At 35.4% G+C, this 20,793-nt stretch overlaps 3 protein-coding genes across 3 annotated transcripts; 1 reads left to right on the top strand and 2 right to left on the bottom strand.

The window, feature by feature from the left end:
• Positions 1–3,017: 3,017 nt before the first annotated feature.
• On the bottom strand, positions 3,018–10,203 carry wdr83os (WD repeat domain 83 opposite strand). The gene is made up of 4 exons (XM_038290631.1): positions 10,035–10,203; positions 9,245–9,350; positions 5,852–5,949; positions 3,018–3,547 (listed from the first exon to the last, which is right to left on the bottom strand). The coding sequence occupies exons 1-4, from the start codon at positions 10,082–10,084 to the stop codon at positions 3,481–3,483; spliced, it is 321 nt and encodes a 106-aa protein (XP_038146559.1). The 5' UTR covers positions 10,085–10,203; the 3' UTR covers positions 3,018–3,480.
• Positions 10,204–10,306: 103 nt separating this feature from the next.
• wdr83 (WD repeat domain containing 83) lies at positions 10,307–16,004 on the top strand. The gene is made up of 10 exons (XM_038290629.1): positions 10,307–10,467; positions 10,940–11,054; positions 12,113–12,233; positions 12,460–12,565; positions 12,651–12,699; positions 13,472–13,598; positions 13,733–13,800; positions 13,932–14,040; positions 15,423–15,537; positions 15,740–16,004. Exons 2-10 carry the CDS (start codon positions 10,952–10,954, stop codon positions 15,893–15,895), a joined length of 954 nt encoding a protein of 317 aa, XP_038146557.1. The 5' UTR covers positions 10,307–10,467; positions 10,940–10,951; the 3' UTR covers positions 15,896–16,004.
• A 459-nt stretch (positions 16,005–16,463) lies between these two features.
• LOC119787008 (persephin) lies at positions 16,464–17,734 on the bottom strand. Its single transcript, XM_038290630.1, has 2 exons — positions 17,560–17,734; positions 16,464–17,461 (listed from the first exon to the last, which is right to left on the bottom strand). The coding sequence occupies exons 1-2, from the start codon at positions 17,636–17,638 to the stop codon at positions 17,007–17,009; spliced, it is 534 nt and encodes a 177-aa protein (XP_038146558.1). The 5' UTR covers positions 17,639–17,734; the 3' UTR covers positions 16,464–17,006.
• Between the last annotated feature and the right edge of the window lie 3,059 nt (positions 17,735–20,793).

Genomic DNA, 20,793 nt, shown 5'->3' with positions numbered 1-20,793 from the left:
GGGTTAAGGGTCTTGCTCAGAGACCCAGAGTGGCATTCTGTATGAATAAGAGGGGCTCTAACCACTAAGCCACTGCCCCCACCCAGTAAGTGAGATGTTAAAACATTCCTCATTGTTTTGGATCTAAGCAGAGCCAACACAAATACTGCAAATGTGGGAACTGGAATAGCATGATCCAAATATAAGGTATAGATTTGCAGCAGGTCCTCCTCAATGGTAAACCCATTTTTCGGTCAAATTATCAACCTGCTTTATACGTCTAAAGAAGTAATTTTTTCTGTCATTTTTTTGTATCAAATACCCTAAAACATTAGATTGGACGCAAAGCACCTGTGAATTTCATGAGTTTTTGAATAGAATAGAACTTTATTGTCATTATACTGTCACAAGTGCAGAGCAAAAAAATTTAGTTTTAATCTATCCATAAGTGCTATACACGATATAAATATTTATTCGATTCAATTCAGTTTATTTATATAGCGCCAAATTCACAACACATGTCATCTCAAGGCACTTTACAGTTCAACCAGATCATACAGTCAAATTGATACAAAGTTTTCTATCTAAGGAAAACCAGTTGATTGCATCGACTCATTGACTCAAATACAATCCCTCACACTAAGCATGCTTGTAGCGACAGTGGAGAGGAAAAACTCCCTTTTAACAGGAAGAAACCTCCAGCAGAACCAGGCAAACCTCCAGCAGAACCAGGCTATTGACATGTCACAAGAGTATGTATGTATTAACCATAAATGGTATATATAAAAAAAGAGTCATTGTAAGAGGCAAAATAAATAAATATTAAAACTGTATACAGATTATACAGGAAAGTTAGGATGTGGATTATATATACATATATATTATTGGGGTCGTAATACAGGATAAATAGTGACTAATAATTTATTATGACTAAAAAGGTTTATAATAACTAAAAAATAATGATAAATAATACTAGGCTGTTCTAACAGATGGTCTGGCTTTACGTCCAGGATTGTGCTGGAAGGTGAACTATTGCTCCAGTCTTTTTTCAATGACTTAAATTCGTTAAGCACTATTCATCTTCCCACGTGTCCCATAAAATCATGCACAGTGTTAGTTTTTTCTTTATGTTTTCCATTTTCAGATGCTAGTTCTAACAGTGCTGTTTTATGAGATGTTGAAAGATTGTTTTCTACCTTTATAATCCCTTTAACTACTCCACAGTTTCATCCCTGGCCTGCGTTGAGCTGTCTGGTCTTAATGATGCTCTTATTGCACCACCAGGCTATAACAAATCTCTTAAATCTCTAAAGAAAAGCTGTATTTACACCGAAGGGAAAAAAATCCCCTAATGAACTGTATTCCTTTTTTCCCCCAATGCATACACTGTTCTGTGTTAATCTATCACTTAACTGTGTGTTACAAAAAAATCCAGGGGAGTCAAGATGATGTTCAAAGGTGCATATCTGTCAAATAGCACCTATCTGTATCAGTCCTGCTAGGTTCTATAATGCTGGTTCTACTGAGCACACAAAAACACTCGCCCAAAATGTACCACTGACATTTGATATTGGATATTAAAATAAACATTGTTTTAAATTTTTTTCTACTGTTATAATTTTGGGAAGGGCATGAGAAATAAGCTAAGGTTTGGTTGATGAGCCAATCCTTGTGTTGCTCCCTCTCAACTCGACGGTTACCCTATTTGACTCCTGATTACTGTGGACTCAGACAGTCGATATGAAAAAAGCTATTTATTCTGAAAGCGTTTGTCATTTCCAGTAGTTCCTATTGAAGTTAAGCTGAGAGAAAAATGCTAATTTAATTAGGATAAAAGCTAAGAGGCAACTATAAAGATAAAAAAAAATGGATTTATTTAAGTAACGAGGTATGCAGGAGCCAAAATCCTCTACAGCCGGATGTCTGAGCAGCATTCAGATCATAAGGTGTTCAAAAAGATTGTCATGTTTCTTTTTTTGTATTATTTAAAATTATGCAATATGTTTGTTTTTTTCCCTAATGGGTTCACTATCCTAAAGCTTTGCTGCAGGTTTTAAGCTCTGCAGTGCAGGACAGGGAATCGGGGGGCGATTATTAAGGTTTTGATTATAAAGACCGTAGGATTTTTTTTTTTCTAACATTTTTCTGAAGGTTTGTTTCAACCCAGTGTGATAAAGGGACAAACACCAGTTAGGAAACCAAACAATCTGAACTCTACTTTTCATTGGTTAAAGCTTTTATTTACCCCAACAGATATATAGGTTTCTATGTTTTAGTGATATTAAGCTGAACTTTATTTTGCTTGGATTAATTATTGATTTTGACATTTAGAAGATGAATATATAGATTGGAATGCTACAAATGAATTGCTCAGTGGGACTAATGAAGTTGTTAGAATTTAAACTCAGGTCTAATTCATTTATGATGCTATGATGACATCTAGAGGCCTGTTGCCCAGAAATCTTGTACCATTTTCCTTTTTCACTGGGCTGAATAAAATGATCAGAATCCCCTTCAGTCCATCAAGCACTAAAATTAAGATCCGCCTTCAGCATCCTATGACAGCTTTAAATATTAGAACACACAGCCCACCAATTCAAGTCTTAGATAACTCCTCTCTGCACTCAATAGTCTTTTCTTAGCTAGGCATCAATAAGGCACCACTGGCTCAAAGAAAGGCAGAAATCACCATAACGGGTGAAGGGTGTGATGTTTGACGGTTTGAAAGACAAACGAGTCCGTTAGCAGTTTGAGTCAGGAGAAAATATAGTGGAGCTTGCTGAAACGTGGCAGAAAGCCATGCAACTCTGGTGCCCACTCGGCAAGGCTGCAGCCGAGCCAGCCCTGGAGGGACATGAGTTATATGGCATTAAATCAGTCTCACATCCAGCTGACTTCCAGTTTCGTGTCTGCAATCAGCAGAGTTACTCGTGCAGCTAATGCAGCCGGGGCCTTCAACAAATGAGAAAACAGGGAAGGACAGATAAAAGTTTCTCATTTTGGTTTCTGAGTAGCAGGTAGAACATTCCAGGAGTATCTGAACGTAAAGATTTGCTTTATTAAACCCAGGGTTTATGTCACATTTTCCTAAATCGGAGATAAAATAAAGGCTTCAATTGATAAGAAATATTCTGAAAAAATTAACAGGATAAAGACACTAAAATGCAGATGCAGCAGAACATTTTTTCCCCAAAAACCTTGTTACACAAAAGCTCTGAAATTTATTGAAACTTCCATAACATAACATTAGGTACAAGTGGACTGATTATATAAAGAGGGTAGTTCTTTATATAATCAGACAGTTTATTTAGAGCAGATGCAACAATCTAATCTGTAATCTTCCAAAGATTTCATTAGAAAATAAAAAAGAAAGTCTTACAAGGTTAAAACAGAAAAACAACATATTTTCTTTTCTGCGATTGTTGTTCACAGATGACTAATTTTTTAAGTGGAGGTGGAGACATCTTCCAGCTTCTGCTTTCTTCTGTGATTGGCCCTTTGTTACCATGGGGGAGACATCGGCTGTGGATTCTGGAGGTAAGACATCACCACTGCTGAGATAGAAAGCCTAAAAAACACAAAACAATTCATTTTAAATTAGTAACTATGCTGTACAGCTAAATTTTAGACATAGAAAGATAAAGAATAAAATGACCATCAGTCTAGTTAGTTACTTCTCTTCTTTTGCTACTAAGACACTCCTAATTCACAGGGTCCCTGAAGTACTCCTGTGGTACTTTGCACCATCAGACCAGGCCAATGTCATCCAGAATCTTGTGGTTTAGTTCTGATTTGTTGCTGCTCATATTTAGTTGACAGCTCCAAAAGACACAAATCACAATGGCCTGACGATTCTGACACATTTCCTTAAGAAACTAGTATTTGCTTCATCAGAAGTTTCATTAACAACAGCTTGTCTGTTGGCTTGAACAACACAGGGCAACTTTCCCTGGTTTGTGGGTTTTGATCGGTCAAACCCAGTCATCCACTAACAGCTTTATGAACAAAATGTTTACTTTTATATCAACTACTTCAGTGGGGGCCTAATGTATAAAATGTGCATATCCACAAAAAAAAAAAGAAAAATGTGGTGCGATACTTCAAGCACAACTCGAAAGTAGTGTGAAGGTGTGCAGTAGTTAGGCATAGTTTTGACCTTTGAAAATGTGCAGCAACAGAAAACCGTTCCAATCGATACCTACAAAACTCACTTAAATACACTGAAACATGACTCCACAAAGTAGAATCTAACACACGGAGCATCAAACCTGATATTATTTTAATACGGCTGAGCTATGATTAGTTAAATCTGAATTATCGCATTTAGCCTCATACGATAAATAAACTTAGACAGATGTAAACTGTACATATTCCTTAAGATGGTCATTTAGAGGTGGACATGCATCGCTTTGTACGTCCAGCAGAAATATAATCTCATCTTTCATTCTAACTGGGGAACAAAAAAAGTTGTGGCTTCACAACTTAATTCAAAAAGTTCAGATAGGAGGAATAACAAGGCTGACATTTGTAGATAATCAGACACGTTCCTAAACAGCTGAGTAAAGACTAGTGTATTTGTGTAAGGATTGCAACGTTGGCCCTGCTGGAGGAGGGTGTTTATATTCAGAAATTTAACCCGACCTGCTGGAACATGCTGGTGCATGGCTTTTAAACTGGTTTAGACTGATCAATGTCACAGCGATGCAATGGGAAGAACTGAGCATCACTGGTTCAACTTCTCACTGCTGCACTTTTGCAACAAAACTGTTTCAGTAACCTCACTAAAAGATCCTGTATGGAACGTCCTCCCCGAGCTGCCTCAAATGAAACGGGCTCTCATTATGCTGCTTATATCTATTCTTTTAGAAATAAATACAATACAACATCTTACCAACTGCCCCAGTGAGCAGCCCTCCTGTATCATGAATAGAGCGCATTGTTATCAATAAGCTTTGCAACTATTTGTGATGCGAAAACGCATAAAAAACAGGCTTTGGGCTGGTCCAACTCAGGACTCCAAAGTATTTACATTGGAAGTAGACCTCAAGCAGGCTCTGTGTTGACTGGGCTCTGGCTGTTTTTTTGTTGCTGTTTTTCTGATCAGGTTTTGACATCCTAAATCACATTAAACATCAGCGTACTTCACATGTGTTTGTAGTAGGGCTGATACAATAAATTGGATTAATCAGGATTAAAAAAATCTTCAACCAATTTAGTAATAGATTCATTGTTCAGCAGAATATACAGATATGCCATTACCTTAAAGAGGGGTGCACTCAGTGCAGTAATTATGACAAAAATTGACAAAATAGAAACAAATAGAAACTTTGCATTTAATATTCAAAAGCAGGCCTAAAGTTTTAAAGTGGTGTAGTTTTAGCTTCACCTGGTTTAAATTCTGTAGAAATCTTATTTAACTCACCTTTTGATTTTCAATTATTAACCAACTAATCTAGAAAATAATCAACAGATTAATGGATTAGCAAAATAGTCATCATTATAATGACTCGGGATATAGTCAATGACATTAAGCTATGCTTAAACTCACTGCAGCTGCCAGACGGCATGGTCTGGACTTCAGACAAACATTGTAGAACAGAGCGGATGCAATCCGACAAACTCCTGTTTTCAGCCTCTTTATTAAGTGAATCACCAAAGACAGATGAGATGTTGGTTAAGAACATTTTCTAGGAAACAGGCTAAATTGTACTAACAACTAAACCCTCCCCAAATTAAAGATTACTGATAAAACATGAAAAGCGGATAAGCTTTTATTACATGAGATGAGCTCTTATCGATAGCACTGTAACAATGGTTGCGTTTTTCTTTAATATATCAGCACAATATAAATAACTATGGTTGGAGAACTTACATAAAGCTGCTCATCATTTGTTTGGTGTCTTCTGAACTTCTGGAGTTTGCAAAGCTGATGAAAGAACAGTAGACTGCGATCCAAGCACACCACTTCAGCTGAAACACAAAAAAAACTGATTTAGGTTTGATGAAACCTTACAAAGATCACCAGAGATGTCAAACAAAGTAGTTTCTGCGAATTAAAGCAGGGAATACAGATGACTGGATTTCTGTTAGGATATAATTATGGACAAAGAATGTTTGCAGCCTGTTGGAAACCTCAGAGTAAAGGTCTACAATCTGTAGAAAATCTACAATGACGGCTTTTTTTTTGTTAACTCGAATCAGTGATAATACGGTCTGCTAAAGAGCTTAAAATCTCAAAAGTAGTCATTTTTAACTCAATAGTTTGAGTTTCTTTATAAATATGAGAAAATCCCAGTTTATTCACATATATATCAATAGATATATAGAGATATATTTAAATATACCAACTTTGAAAGCCTTTAGTTATTGATTATTGTACAAAATATTTTGATCTGTTGTAGCAGTATAGAAAGAAAATAATATTTCAAATGTTATTTGAGTTTTTGAAAGAGAAAACAAAATGCCTCTTATCAGAATATGTTTTATACTAAGTTGCTTCATATAACAACGGATTTGACTTCAGTTCCACATTTGTCTCAACAAATACATTTTTAGACAATATATAAAAAGCCAAATAGATCTTATTTGTGAATACATGTAAGTAAATTTACAACAAAGAGAAATACTCAGTGAAATACTTTGAAAATCAGAATTTCAACCTGATTTCAACCTTATTAGTTTTGCATCATGAAAAAATATGTATACTTTGATGGTAAAAATTGTTGTCAACTTAATAACAAGAAATGGACACTTGTCCTAATATATAAAGAAAAATAACAAAAGTATTTTTATAAGAAATTCATGAAAAACAAAGTGAAAGAACATTGATTTTTTTTTTTTGGTACAACATAACCTTAGAGTGTTGTTGCTGATACAGGCCCTTACATTTATTACTTTTTTTATCTTAGCTTATTAACTTTTTACCTTTACTTTTTAACTTTTCAATTAGATTTTTTAAGTTTTTACTTAACTTGTTAACTTTTTCTTTTCATCTTAAAGGAATAGTACACCCAAAACATGATTAGCCTTCATTTTCTACTCACCCCCATGTGAAAACACTATGGAGTACTTTTTTGATATCTCAATCATCTGGATTGGGATGCTTCTTGACTGTCTGGACATTCAAATAATGAGAGGTCTATGGTGATCCGAACAACAGTTCAGTAAACACAAAAAAAACGTGTTTAGTTTCATGACGCTTCCAAGTATTCCAGTTCCAGAGTGGTCAATACAAATAGTTTACTCGAATTAAAGCAGAATACAGATGACTGAATGTTGTTAGATCATAAATAGTGATAATAGAATGTTTGCAAAGCCTGTTGGAACCTCAGACTAAAGGTCTACATCTGAGAAATCTACAATGACGACTTTTTGTGTTAACAAATCAGTGATAATACAGTTGCAAGACTTAAATTCAAAACTAGTTCATTTTACAACTCAATGTTTGAGTTTCTTATAGAATCGAGAAATTCCAGTTTATTACAAATAAAAGAAATAGAGAAATTGTAAAATAAATCTTGAGAAGCTTTAGTTTTGTTATTGAAAGCAATTTGAGTTCTGTTGTGCAGTTAGAAAGAAAATAATTTCAAATGTATTGAGTTTTGAGAAAAACCATGCGTCTTATCGATATGTTTATCTAGTTGCTTCATCAACGGGATTTGACTTCAGTTCCCTTTCTAACAACATACATATTTTACACATATATAAAAAGCCAAATAGATCTTCATTTGTGAATAATGTAAAGAATTTACCACTAGAGAACACTCAGTGAAATACTTTGAAATCAGAATTTCACTGATTTCAACTTATTAGTTTTGCATCATGAAAAATATTTTTTGATGGTAAATTTTTGGCAACTTAATACAATGAAATGACACTTGTCCCATAATAAGAAATAACACAAGTATTTTATGAATTCATGAAAACAAGTGAAAGAACATTGATTTTTTATTTTTTTGGTAATACATAACTTAGATATGTGCGTACAGGCCTCTACATATTACTTGTTTATCTTAGCGTATAACTTTTTAACTGTACTTTAACTTTCAATTGATTTTTAGTTTTACTTAACTTGTTAACTTTTTCTTTTCATTTTAATTTCTAGTTCGTAATATATCATTCAGGGGCTCATATAAATGATCAAGTGATGGAAAGTAAAGTACATCTACTTGATTACTGTCCTTAAGTACTATTTTTAGGTATCTTTACTTTACTTGAGTACATTTTGAATGGGGGGTACTTACAACTTCTACAACTACTACAACTCCATTACATTTTAAAGTCAAATATTGTCCTTTCTACTCCACAACATTTCTAGGAAGCTGCTAGTTATTTCTTTCCTTGGTCGGATTAGTCTTTTCCATCCGTTGTTGCTGTTTTTCTTTCTTGAAATACATTTCAACATACAAGATTGCACTCCTTAGGACACCACGGTTTTAGTGATTGGCATGACATTCCACAAATGGGATAAACTCAGGGCAGATATTATTTGGATTTTATAAATGATATTAAAGCGTTAGTTGTTTCCAATGCTGCCAAGTTGTTCAGTAGGATGAATTCTCAAATCAGAGTTGTAGTTTATTTTTGGTAATAGATTCAACCTTAAACCTCTATTCCATAGTAAAAGTGTGAGGAGAACCAAGACTCTCCTTTTTGGTTTTGTTTGAATAAGAAATAATAATTAAAATAACTGTCCTTGTTTCTTTGAGCAATTTATATGCTGGTTCTTTACAGGTGGTGTAGAATTTGTAGCAGTGCTTCTAAGGGTCAATGCATTGGTGGTTTCTTAAAGTTAAAAGGTTCTTTAAAATTACTCCAAATATTATACAGAAATGTACCGGTATTAGAAAATTTTATTTGTATTTTTGAATGTTTAGGTGTTTTAAAATGCATGTACTTTTGAATACTTAAGTATTTTCAAAAGTGAATACTTTAACTTGAGAAAGATGTTTCACTGAGTAACTTTTGCTTGTAGTTGAGTAAGATTTGACTACGAGTATCAATACTTCTACTCAAATACTACTGCTGAGTACTTCATCCACCACTTGTCAAATGCCAAAATAACATATACCGCCACATAGAAGTGTCTTTGCTAAATGGCTGGATATAAATCTTGTGCTTAATTTGCAAGGGGTATGAATGTGATTGGTAACTTGCCCTATAAAGGGATAAAATGCCCGCTTCTTAAAATCTGAAATCAGAAACCAGTCACAAAACTCTGCTTAGTGTATTTCTGGTTGTGTAGATGTGCATTGATTTTTTTAACCTTAAGCATGAGACCACACATGCTGAAGATCATGCCGAGCAGGTTCATGTAGTCAGGAGTGGGGTCCTCTAGTGTGGGGTTGGTCTCTGTGCTGGGGGGCTTGTACCTGCAACCCAAAAAACCTTTATATCAACCAACAGGAGGGGAAAAAGGGAAACAGAATAGAGAATAGTACTACAGGTATAACAGAAATGTCCTTTACTGTCACACAGAGGAAAAAATATATATATAACGTTTGAACAAAAAAGCAAATTGTCTATTAAATATACAATTAGCTTTTTTGTTAAAACATTATATATATTTTATTTATAGACTCTATTTAAAGAAAAGAACAAAAATCCAAAATCTAAAATAGACTAATTAGCAAAAGAAATATAAGAAAAAACACAAATCTTTAAATCAAATAGCATATTTTATCATATAAATATCTGCTGTGATCATGAACACCGTTTTTGTGTCATTCTAATTTATAGATGTGTATTAGATTTGATCAGCTCCAGGATATTAGAATACCAAGTATATTATTATAAAATAATGTATTGAGTCGTATTGCTAAGGTAATTTAACTAGATACATTATTATAAAGATTGGGTGCATTTTAAAAGATAAGATAGCACTTACTTTTAAGCTCCAACACTAGAACATTATCCAGTTATAATAGGTGACAGCTTTAATGAAGTAACTAGCCTCTAATCCCAGTGTAAAGACCCTCACGATGAATGACAGGGTTAGCATTAGCCAGCTGTTGCTTAGCAATCGATTCAGCTCGCTTTATTTTGACAAAACTCACCTTAAAATCTTATTTTGTCTCCTTGGGTCAGCCATACTGTTGGTGGACATGTTTGGATATAACTTTATCCAATATGGAGGTAAGGAAACGAATATTTAAAACTCCGCTGACCGACCCACAGCTGATTGACTTTTCAGTAGAGGAAAGAAAGTCCGCTAAGTACTTCCGGTTACCTTAAAAATAAAAGCTTTTTACCCTTTAAAGCTTGGGCGTTCAATAACGTGGAAAGTTTTTTCTTTTATTTTGATATGATTATTTAACCTCAATATGATTCACGTCCGCTTACTAGCTGCTAATGCTAACAAACACGGCAAATGAGATGTGGGGGAGAAAAAAAATGACCTTATATATGTACCAAACTGTGGATAAGATTAGAGAACTGTGAACATGCTTCTTACTGAAATTTTATTTGTCAAAAAATAAGTTCAAATAGGTAAGCATAAAACGTTTTTTCTTTTATAGGTAAAACGTTGGGTAAAATTAAGGAGCTAAGGTGTTCAGAGTGTCCATTTACTTTTGGCTAACCTACAGATTACTTTTATTTCGTTTAATATCATCTTCATTAAAAAATTTTCTGTAAATTGCAAACGTTTTCATAAAACGTAGACAGATTTATTTGTTATTTTGTACACAATTTCATTTCGTTTAAAGTGCAGCCTTGAAAAATAGTAAACATGTATAAAAACAGTAATATAAACATATGACTGTAAATTTACAGTTCTAACATTTCAGTTTTTTTATGATAAAATGTAATAAATATAAAAAGGATAAAAAGTAAAAGGGTCTAAATCTTCTCTAATGTGTCATAAAGATGGGAAAACCCATTCCAATATAGTTTGATGTTATTGAGATATAATGATAATGTGAACATGGTGCATTTTTGGTCTGTTTACTTCACCTCTCAGTTCCTGTCGGCTATGGCGTTTCCTCAACCCAAACCTGAGCCTCCTCAGCTTCCTCAACATCTTCTGAAGACCATTGACTGTAAGCAGGGAGCAGTCAGAGCCGTCCGCTTCAATGGTAGGCTTCATAATCCCAAACTGTCATTGTTTTAAGAGATCTTTCTTTTTTCCCCCCACTGTTTTAACTGTATTTCACCTCAGATTGTATTACAAACCCAAAAAACAGCAGGAATCCCAATAATTCAGTGTTGGATCGACATAACAGTACCACTGCCATATACTTTGGATCATTATATATATGCAATAGAAACACACGAATTACATTGAAATTAATATGACCTATATCCAGAGTTCATGCAATTGCATGATACTTGCTTGAAATCCAAGATGTCAGTTGTCAGTTTACATTATAATGACATAACTTTCACTTGAAATGATCAGATAGACTTTATGTAATTTTTAGGATCCAATTTATTTTTAACCCTTTATAATGCAAGTTACCGTTTTTGATCACTTGCATACCCTTTACAAATGGAGTCCCCCCCCCCCCCCCCCCCCCCCGTCCCTCAGTGAGGTCTAGAAGCACAAGATCTATCCAGCCATTCAGCAAATATCCTGCTACCTGGCTGTACATCTTATTTTGGCATTTCACCAATTAGAGGAGCCCTTGAATGATATATTAGCTACTGTAAATTAATTTGAAAAAGTTAACAAGTCAAGAAAAAAAGGTAAAAAGCTAATTGAAAAGTTAAAAAGTAAAGTTAAAATACTAATAAGCCTAGTTAACAATTATATTTAGGTTTGTAAACTAAAAAAATGTAAGTGCCAGTATCAACATTAATGCTTCTAAGGTTATGTTGTACCAAAAAAAAAGATTCTTTCACTCTCAGAGTGTTTTTCATGAATTTCTTATAGAAGCACTTTTGTTATTCTTCTTAATATATTCACGCAAGTTGCCGTTTCTTTTTATTTCATTGACATACATTTTTACCATCAAAATATCCATATAATTTAAATTTTACAAAAGTAATAAGGTCCTGGATTCCAGTAACACTATTGGCTTGAAATTATGATTTTCAAAGTATTTCACTGAGTGCCCTATAAAAGGTTAACTCTACATTTAGTTGTCCAAATAAAGCCATACCATCATTATCTGTATCTTGTCCCTTTGGTCAGTTGATGGAAACTACCTGATGTCCTGTGGCAGTGACAAATCTCTAAAGTTGTGGAGTGTTGGCCGAGGGACGTTGCTGAAGACGTACAGTGGGCATGGATATGAGGTTCTGGATGCTGATAGGTGAGGAGGGTTTATACACACGATGGAAACGGTAGGGATTCAGAAAATATAGAGAATGAATTAAAGAACACATGGCAAAGCAGAAAACATCCAGCCAAAGATCCAGCTGGCAACATTCTTTAACTAACTATCCAATTTAATCAACAAGCAAAACATCCAACACTCAACATAAGCCTCTGCCTCTGCTGGCACTAACAGCTATTTTCTTTATTTTCTTTTTCGACAGTTCCTATGACAACAGTCAGCTTTGCTCCTGTAGTTCTGATAAAACAGTGATCCTATGGGATGTTGCGTCCGGCCAAGTCACACGCAAGCTCAGAGGACATGCTGGGGTGAGTTCTGCTCCTTTTATCTTTGTGTTTAAATCTATCCTGTGATAGATTTTCCTCATTTCTTGGTAAAATTGTCTTTTTACAGAAAGTTAACTGTGTGCAGTTTAATGAGGAGGCAACAGTCATATTATCAGGTGAGTTTTGGTTTGTGGAAAATGTCCACCACATTTATGTACTTTGGAGTGTTGCCTTTTTTTTTTTTTTTTTGTATTTTTGGGATACAGATTAAAGGTTGTACTTAGTAATGATACATTTTATTATGAGGTGCTTAAAGAAATTATACAATAAAACAACAATAAAAATGGCAGCAAAAGGCAATAATACATCATTAAAAACAGTATAGAAACTAAAAATCAGGTTAACAAGTTAGCTTCCCTATAAATCAAGGTAGGTTGAGTACTAAACGCTTTTCTAAACAGATTTGATTTTAGATGAGGTTTAAAAAGTGCAAAATTAAAAATTATAAACATTAGGAAACAATTGCAGAAAGGAGGAGTGCTGTAATGCTCTGAATGTCGAGAGTTTAAACTACTCTGGACTCTGTAGTGATTAGATGGGCAGGATGTATATTTAGGAGCATGAAGTGTGAGGAATGAAGAGAACATGAAGGGACGGATAAGACCGTTAATATATGGAGGTGATGCAAGGTTACTGAAGATTTATAGGTAAGGAGAGGAATGTGTTTTCATTGATGATACACTGATAGAGTTAATGGGCCATTTATGCAATTAGATTTTTTATGTAATTTTCTCAGTATGTGAATTTCCTTAATTTTTAAACCTTTAACTTTGACGATGGAGATTGTATTCTTTCAGTACCTTTTTTCATGTTTCGTGTTTTCTAGTGTACTTTGTTTTTTTTTTATTTCAGCTTAATGTACTCTGACTTTTTTATTTCATCATTCAGGCTCTATAGATGGGACGGTGAGATGCTGGGACACCAGATCCAGAAAAAATGAGCCCATCCAGGTTCTAGATGAGGCACGCGACAGCATTAGTAGCCTTAAAGTTTCACAACATGAGCTACTCACTGGGTCAGCATATCAAAAATGAATATGAAATGAATACGTTTATTGCACACAAAAAACAGCTCCCTGTAGAGTCTTAGTATAATTATGACTTTGAATTACTGACAATGTAATTTTTATAACCTACATCTTCTGCGTAGGTCGGTGGATGGCAGAGTGAGGCGTTATGACCTCAGGATGGGACAGCTTCACGTTGACTTCATCAGCAGTTAGTAAATTCATTTCAGTTACACTTTTACAGAGCAGGAGAAATAAAAACAAAACATATTTCCTATTGTTATGTCGATAAGTGTTTTCTTTTCCAGAAGTCGGTAAACTCTGAATACTCTTCTGTTCCAGGTCCCATTACATGTGTGTGCTTCAGTCAGGACGGGCAGTGCACCCTGAGCTCCAGTTTAGATTCAACAGTTCGACTTTTGGACAAGAGCACCGGAGAAATGCTTGGAGAGTCAGTTTAGATCTTTTTGTTCTCACCACTGACTTAACGTTAGCTATCAGGAAAACGAAAAGCATTGTTTATCTAATATAAACTTAAAACATATATGTTATAAAGACACAAACCTTTGAATTAAAAGCAACTTCACACAGACATACATTCAATGACGGTAATAGTACATTTAATTTATGAAGCACTTTACACGCAAACAGGGTTCCTCGTGGGTCATTAAAAATCATTAAAAGTCAATAAATATATATTTTTTTAATTAAATTGGCATTAAAATTAATTTAATGTGATTATTTTGGCACTTAAAATGCTTTATTTAGAAAAAATGTTTATAAAAACAATTTATTAAACGATATATATATATATATATATATATATATATATATATATATATATATATATATATATATATATATATATATATATTTGCATATTTGCGCGGAACTGCTTCCGGTTGATCGTAAAGCCGTATGTTCTGAAAAGAAGGTCGAGGCGGAGAAAAGCTAGAGAATGGCAGCCTGCCGACGGTAAAGCTGAAGAAGGAATTTGCTGTGTATATATGAGAGTCATGGATACTTGTTGATGGCATTTAAGTTATTTCTAAGAGAATAAAAAGCATTAGATTAAGAGTTGCTCATTCCTGTATAAACCCTGTGCACTCAAAGTACTTAAAAATGAACATTACTCAACATATAAACACGATAACCAACATTAAATGAACATTTAAAACTAAGGTTAAGAGGTCTGTTGTAAAACCTTCAAACCAAGAAGAGATTATTTTTTGAAAGACCTTATTGTCTGTGTTCCTGTCAGCTGTATCAGAAGTGCGTATGTTATACTCGTTACAAATGAAAGTAAGAACTTACTGGTCAGACTGTAAAGCAAACCAAAAAATATCCCATAGTCTACTCAAGTCTGATTATGCAAATCTCTGGCTTTATTCTATGTGTATCATCTTCCTAAAGCTAGTATGTTAGAAATCCGTTTTACTGAGACACCTTGCAGATAAAACTGCTGGTAATAACTTATCATAAAAAAAGGTATTTTATTGACAGATTTTCTTTAAGCCTAGTTTCATGAAAATTAATTTTCACATTTTACTCTGGCATAGTTAACAGCTTTTTAAGATCCAGTCAGGGCTCATTTGCAATCAGACTAAATAAAAGAAATAAAAAATGTCACCATCTGTTACAGTGTGCCAGGCCTGGAAAGGGCCTCCAGAATTACTATTGTGCTAAAACAGCATTTTTGGAGCAGAATAGAAAATCCTAAGAAGTGATTCTGAAAAAATTACAACAAGCCAGATCAAGAATAATTTGATCAGTAATTTAAAAAGCATGTTTTGCTTTTCTAAAATTTTCACTATCTTCTGTTTTTTCCATTAGATATACTGGACACAAGATGAAGGGCTACAAGTTAGACTGCTGTCTGTCCAGTAAGGACACCCATGTCCTGAGCTGCTCAGAGGACGGACACGTGTATTGCTGGGACCTGGTGGAAGTAAGTACCTGTCTATAACAACCCTCCACAGTGCTACAGAGCCTTACTGTCATCCTGTATATCTAGATTTAGGGATATAATTGCATGTGAATTGTGTAATTGTAAAATCCAGTAACACTTTAAAAGTGCATGTGACCTGTAAGAGTCTCTCAACCTCAAAGCAGAAATCTGACCACATCATTTCTGCCTGAATGAATTGCAGGGATCTTTATCATTAAAGTTGCCGGTGGGAAAAGCAGTCGTCCAGTCGCTGTCTTTCCACCCCACAGAGACCCGCCTCCTCACTGCAATGGAGGGCCGGGTTCAGGTGTGGGGGGCACAACCAGAGGAGGCAGAGGAAGACATCCAGGCCAGTTAGAAATTATGAATGGAATTCACTGGAAGCCTTTGGAGGCAAAATTCCTTTCTGTTAAAAATGTGACGTCTTGCTGTAAAAGAAATTAAATATTTTATCTTGAGATATTGAAGTTCCTGTTGGCTGTGATCTGTATTTTTTTTCTTTTCTTTTTTTTAAACACATGTTCATGCAAGCACAGGGCTTTGCTTCAGGACATAATGAACAATATATTAATCTGGAAGTGATATATCCTTAATCCTGCCAGACAAATTAAAAATCATTTGATTATGATGATATTGACCAAAAGGAAAAAAACTCAATTTCACAGTTTTTGTTTTTTGGGCAGAAAGAAATAAAGCAAATGGCAGACTGTGGTTCAGAGCTCAATCTAAACGGAAACTTATATTTACTCAGATTGGCTGACCAATTTTTAACTATATACCTTGGATCGATCTATCCATCTTTTCATTGATCTATACATTTATGAGAAATCCAATCTAATGGTTTAAGCTTGATAGAAAACACATCACACTGATTGAAACACATTATGTTTAATACATTTTAAAATAAGGCAAAAAAATTGATAGAATTTACATAGAAATGAATACATCACCAAATAAATTAATCTTCAAGTAAAAAAAAAAACATTAAATAAATAAATAGCTTCTGTTTTTACATATATATACACTTTTTAAGTAGCTGAACTATTCAAGACCTTAATTCATTGTTTGCAAAACACACATCTTAAAGGCTTTATAGTTATTTTGTCAATTACAGTTTTTTTTTAGGTTTGAAATAAATACATATTAGCTTATTTACAAATCTGTTGTAATTCAAGTTAAAACATTTGTTCAGTTTTACCCTGAATGTTGTTGAGTCCTAATTCTGAATAACATGAACTCACAAAGCAATGCTGCCGGTAAAAATGTCATTTCCTTGTCTTTTACTAAAGCTCAATGCAAACACAGAAATGTGAGTCCTAAAACATAAACAATAGAAATTAAATTTTGAGGGTTTTCACTGCAAAAATTGTTTTTGTTTTTTCTTCTAGGAAATACATTTGTTTACTGAGACACAATTGTGTCTCAGCAAATATCTTTAGAACTCTCACCCACCCTACTAGTCCAACTGTTCAATCTACACAGCTGCAGCCTGCAGCAGACAGCTTCTCCACTTTGTGCCAGCGGTGGGAGTTATCGAGAAAGGCGATGTCCTCGTAATGGGTGGGCCTGCAGCATGGTGTGTTGTGCCACAGCTCCCCAGGAGTGGGATGTGGGAGCAGTCCGCTGAGCAGCAGGTTGCTGAGTGTGAGGTCATGGTTGGAGCGAGCGCGGGGACAGGTCCCGCTGCAGTACTTAAATAAGACCATCTCATCTGAGTTGTAGCCTAAGCCCAAGTCTCGAACCTGCAGCAAGATGGAGCGCAGGCTGCACTGGGAGTCAGGAGCTGAGCGTCGTGTCCGGACTGGGACTGAGACGATGGGGATGAGAGATGGCTCAGCTCCAGATGCTTCCGTTTGGATTTCTACAGTTAAAGATCTGCTTCTTCTCTCTTCATCTGCAGACAATAGAGTTTTCTGCTTCTGGCCTGCAAAAGAAGGACAGACATATTGATAAATCTGATAAGCAATTTCTCTACTTGTTTCAGTGAAACTTAAAGCAATTGTTCACACCATCACTACTTACCTATCAGTGACCTCAGCCAGTGGCCTTCTCCCTTGGCGATGCAGAAGAGAAGCACAAGAACTTTTAAAAAAGTTGTCATGATTAGTATTCTGCTCTTCGTCAGTCAGATCCCTCAAAATGAACCAGAGACGTCTGTGTATGTCCGTCTAGAAGTGATTCCTCAGATGAAGACGAGTCACGACCTCCAATATATATCCCTCTAAGATGAAGGGGGGGGTGAAGGGTTGAAACAAGGAGGTGTAGGGGAGAGATCAGACACTAACCCGTTACTTGCCAGCTGACTTTCTTGCTCACCTGAGACTGAAGGGGAGCGTAGGAGGGCAGGCGGGCGCTTGACCCAGAATTTGTCCTGTTGGGATTATGCATTGGTGTAAATCACTGGTTTATCCTGTAGAGTTTCCCCACAGGTGTTTTTCCAGAGGAAGCTGGCCACTAGCAAACAGCATGGTCTCCCAAAGGTTCATGGTTTTTGGAAGATATTTTGGACAGTAAAGTTACCAGATATATGTACAACAAATGAATCAAAGGATAAATATGGTTCAAAGCCAGACAGACATCCTCATGAATTAAATATCTTAGAGACAAAAAAAATATATATATGGATATAGGAAATGCAAAAACATAAATATGTTTCTGAAAGCCCTGCTGAATTATTGTGGAATTACATTGGCCCCTGTTAGAGTCTGTTTTTTTGCCTCTAACATCAGTCTACATGTTAAATCCAAGGGGTCAGAAGAAAGAACATCAAGAGCTCCAACGGCGGCTTAAAAAAAAAAAAAAAGGAACCAGAGTTTTATTATTAGATAATGACCTGGTGCTGCAGAAATTCCTCAATGGGTGAATCCTCTTGAGCTGGTCCATAAATTGAGGGATTTCACCAGCAATGTGAGGCTGACATGTAGAATATGTAGAATATGCATTATGCAATGATTACAGGACCCAAAGAGGCAGTGAGTGGAATTCAGAGATTGATAGAAAAAGGCTTATTGGACCTCTGTGTCTACCATGAAGGTGCAGGGCAACACCTCAGCTCCTTATATGGCCAACTGTAATATTCAGACAGAGAAAAGAACACTGGATTCAAAAAGCTTTCATTTAATGTACTCGTTTTCTCAGAAAATATATAGAATGGTTTCACTATAATATCCTGCTAGTACTATGCTTTTAGCTGTACAGACCATGGAGAATTTTTCATACGTCAGGAATTTTTCTACACAAGTCAATGATTTTTGTTTGAATTTTAACTAAGAAGTTAAAGCTTTTTTTTTGTGCCTATTCTAAATCTAAAAAAAACACGGGATGCACATATTTTTACACCCTTTTTATTTTGATTTATTTAAAATGTACTGCGCTTGATTTATTTAAAATGTACTGTGCAAAGTTTATCAGAGTGCTAAATAAATATATGTATACATAAAGTTGTTCTTTGAGGGACTATGTTTGTTGGAGAACATGAGTTAATAGATACGGTCATGAGGAATAAAAAACAGCAGATAGATCAAGAATATAGCTTGGAAAAATGCAAAGCAGGGTTTATAAAGCTTTATGCCATGCTTTAAAATAGTCATCATTTTAAAGTAAATGAAACCTAATACGTTGTGTTTAAGACACTTGACAATATTTTGTGGAGCAAGGTCATCTCTTTGTCAAACGAGGTTTAGAGCAGGGGTCACCAACGTTGTGCCCAAGTACCAAGTGGCCCTCAAGGACCACATGGGGTGCCCTCAGAATCTTCTGAAAGTAGAACAACTTGTCAGTGGGCTGAGTTTGAAATGTAATTTTATTCTGTCGCTCTTCTTTTTTTTAATCAGCTGTAGAGCATTTCAAAATGAACATGTCAAAAATAAAGTAGAAAAATCATTCAATTAAATTCATTCAATTGGCTTCATTGGCTCCCCGTTAAATCCAGAATAGAATTTAAAATCCTCCTTCTCACATATAAAGCCTTAAATGGCCAAGCTCCATCTGATATCAGAGATCTGATTGTTCCTTATGTTCCTAACAGAGCACTTCACGTTCAATCTGCAGCTTTACTAGTGGTTCCTAGAATTTCTAAAAGTAGAATGGGAAGCAGATCTTTTAGTTATCAGGCTCCTCTCCTGTGGAACCACCTACCAGTTTTAGTCCGTGAGGCAGACACCCTGTCTACTTTTAAGGCTAGGCTTAAAACTTTCCTTTTTGATAAAGCTTATAGTTAGAGTGGCTCAGGTTATCCCGAGCTATCTCTATAGTTATGCTGCTATAGGTTTAGACTGCTGGAGGACATAGGGACCCCTTTTCATCATTCTGCTTCATTCTATCTCCATTCTCCCATTCTGCAGAATCTGTTAGTTCAACGTTCTACTCTCTCTACTTTTTCTCATAGTAGCTTTGCCTCGTCTGTTCCTGTTTGGCTGTGACACCATCCTGGAGAGAAATATCAGCTGTGCTGCTGCCGTCAACACCCTTGTTTATAGAAATTCGAGATCAGCCTGTTTTCCAGTGTAGTCCTGTTTCTCTGACTGTGACTCTTCATCCTCTGACATGGGAGCTGGCTCAGAGCTTGTCTGCCTGGCTGTGTGTTTCCTGGACAGGGCCGCCTTTTACAGTTGCTTTTTGTATCTCTGCTTCTGTCTCCTTGAACCGCAGTCGGCCTCGGCAGATGGCCGCTCACACTAAGTCTGGTTCTGTTGAAGGTTTCTTCCTGTTAAAAGGGAGTTTTTCCTCTCCACTGTCGCTGAGTCGATGCAATCAGCTGGTTTTCCTTAGATAGAAAACTTTGAATCAATTTTACTGTATGATCTGGTGAACTGCAAAGTGTGTTGAGATGACATGTGTCGTGAATTGGTGCTATAGAAATAAACTGAATTGAATTGAAAAAACACAAAAGGTTCATGCCAGAGTTACAGGCCGTTCTTCCCTCACAAAAAGCAATGCATATTTTAAAGGGGTTATCCAAAGATATAACTTTATTCTCTAAAAGGAATAGAAAAGGCTTATCATCATCCAAGAGATGTAAATAAACATGGACATTTTCATGAAAACTATACAGACATTAGCACCAGCCCTTGACTATGATGCATGATGGTGATTATTTGTTCTTGTTCTGCAGCACAGAGGATTTATTTACTGTTTTATTTGCTTAACTATTTGCTTTCATTATGTTTTTATCTTAACTTGCTTTTATTTGGCTTTTATTTTCCTTCTGTTTTGCTTTATTAATGTAAACCACTTTGTATTGTCTTTGTAATGAAT

This window comes from Cyprinodon tularosa, unplaced genomic scaffold, assembly GCF_016077235.1.
Source record: "Cyprinodon tularosa strain WSP-4 unplaced genomic scaffold, ASM1607723v1 ctg285, whole genome shotgun sequence".
Lineage (NCBI taxonomy): Eukaryota > Metazoa > Chordata > Actinopteri > Cyprinodontiformes > Cyprinodontidae > Cyprinodon > Cyprinodon tularosa.
The sequence above is the reverse complement of the archived record's forward strand: the minus strand, read 5'-3'. Positions and strand labels throughout refer to the sequence as shown.

Coding starts and splice junctions, on each gene's coding strand:
- wdr83os (XM_038290631.1), bottom strand. CDS start 10,084: ATGTCCACCAACAGTATGGCTGACCCAAGGAGACAAAATAAGATTTTA. Junction 9,351..10,034: donor AGACAAAATAAGATTTTAAG/GTGAGTTTTGTC, acceptor TTTGGGTTGCAG/GTACAAGCCCCCCAGCACAG. Junction 5,950..9,244: donor TGTGTGGTCTCATGCTTAAG/GTTAAAAAAATC, acceptor TTTGTGTTTCAG/CTGAAGTGGTGTGCTTGGAT.
- wdr83 (XM_038290629.1), top strand. CDS start 10,952: ATGGCGTTTCCTCAACCCAAACCTGAGCCTCCTCAGCTTCCTCAACAT. Junction 12,700..13,471: donor GGCAACAGTCATATTATCAG/GTGAGTTTTGGT, acceptor TTCATCATTCAG/GCTCTATAGATGGGACGGTG. Junction 13,599..13,732: donor CAACATGAGCTACTCACTGG/GTCAGCATATCA, acceptor TCTTCTGCGTAG/GTCGGTGGATGGCAGAGTGA.
- LOC119787008 (XM_038290630.1), bottom strand. CDS start 17,638: ATGACAACTTTTTTAAAAGTTCTTGTGCTTCTCTTCTGCATCGCCAAG. Junction 17,462..17,559: donor CTGGCTGAGGTCACTGATAG/GTAAGTAGTGAT, acceptor CTTCTTTTGCAG/GCCAGAAGCAGAAAACTCTA.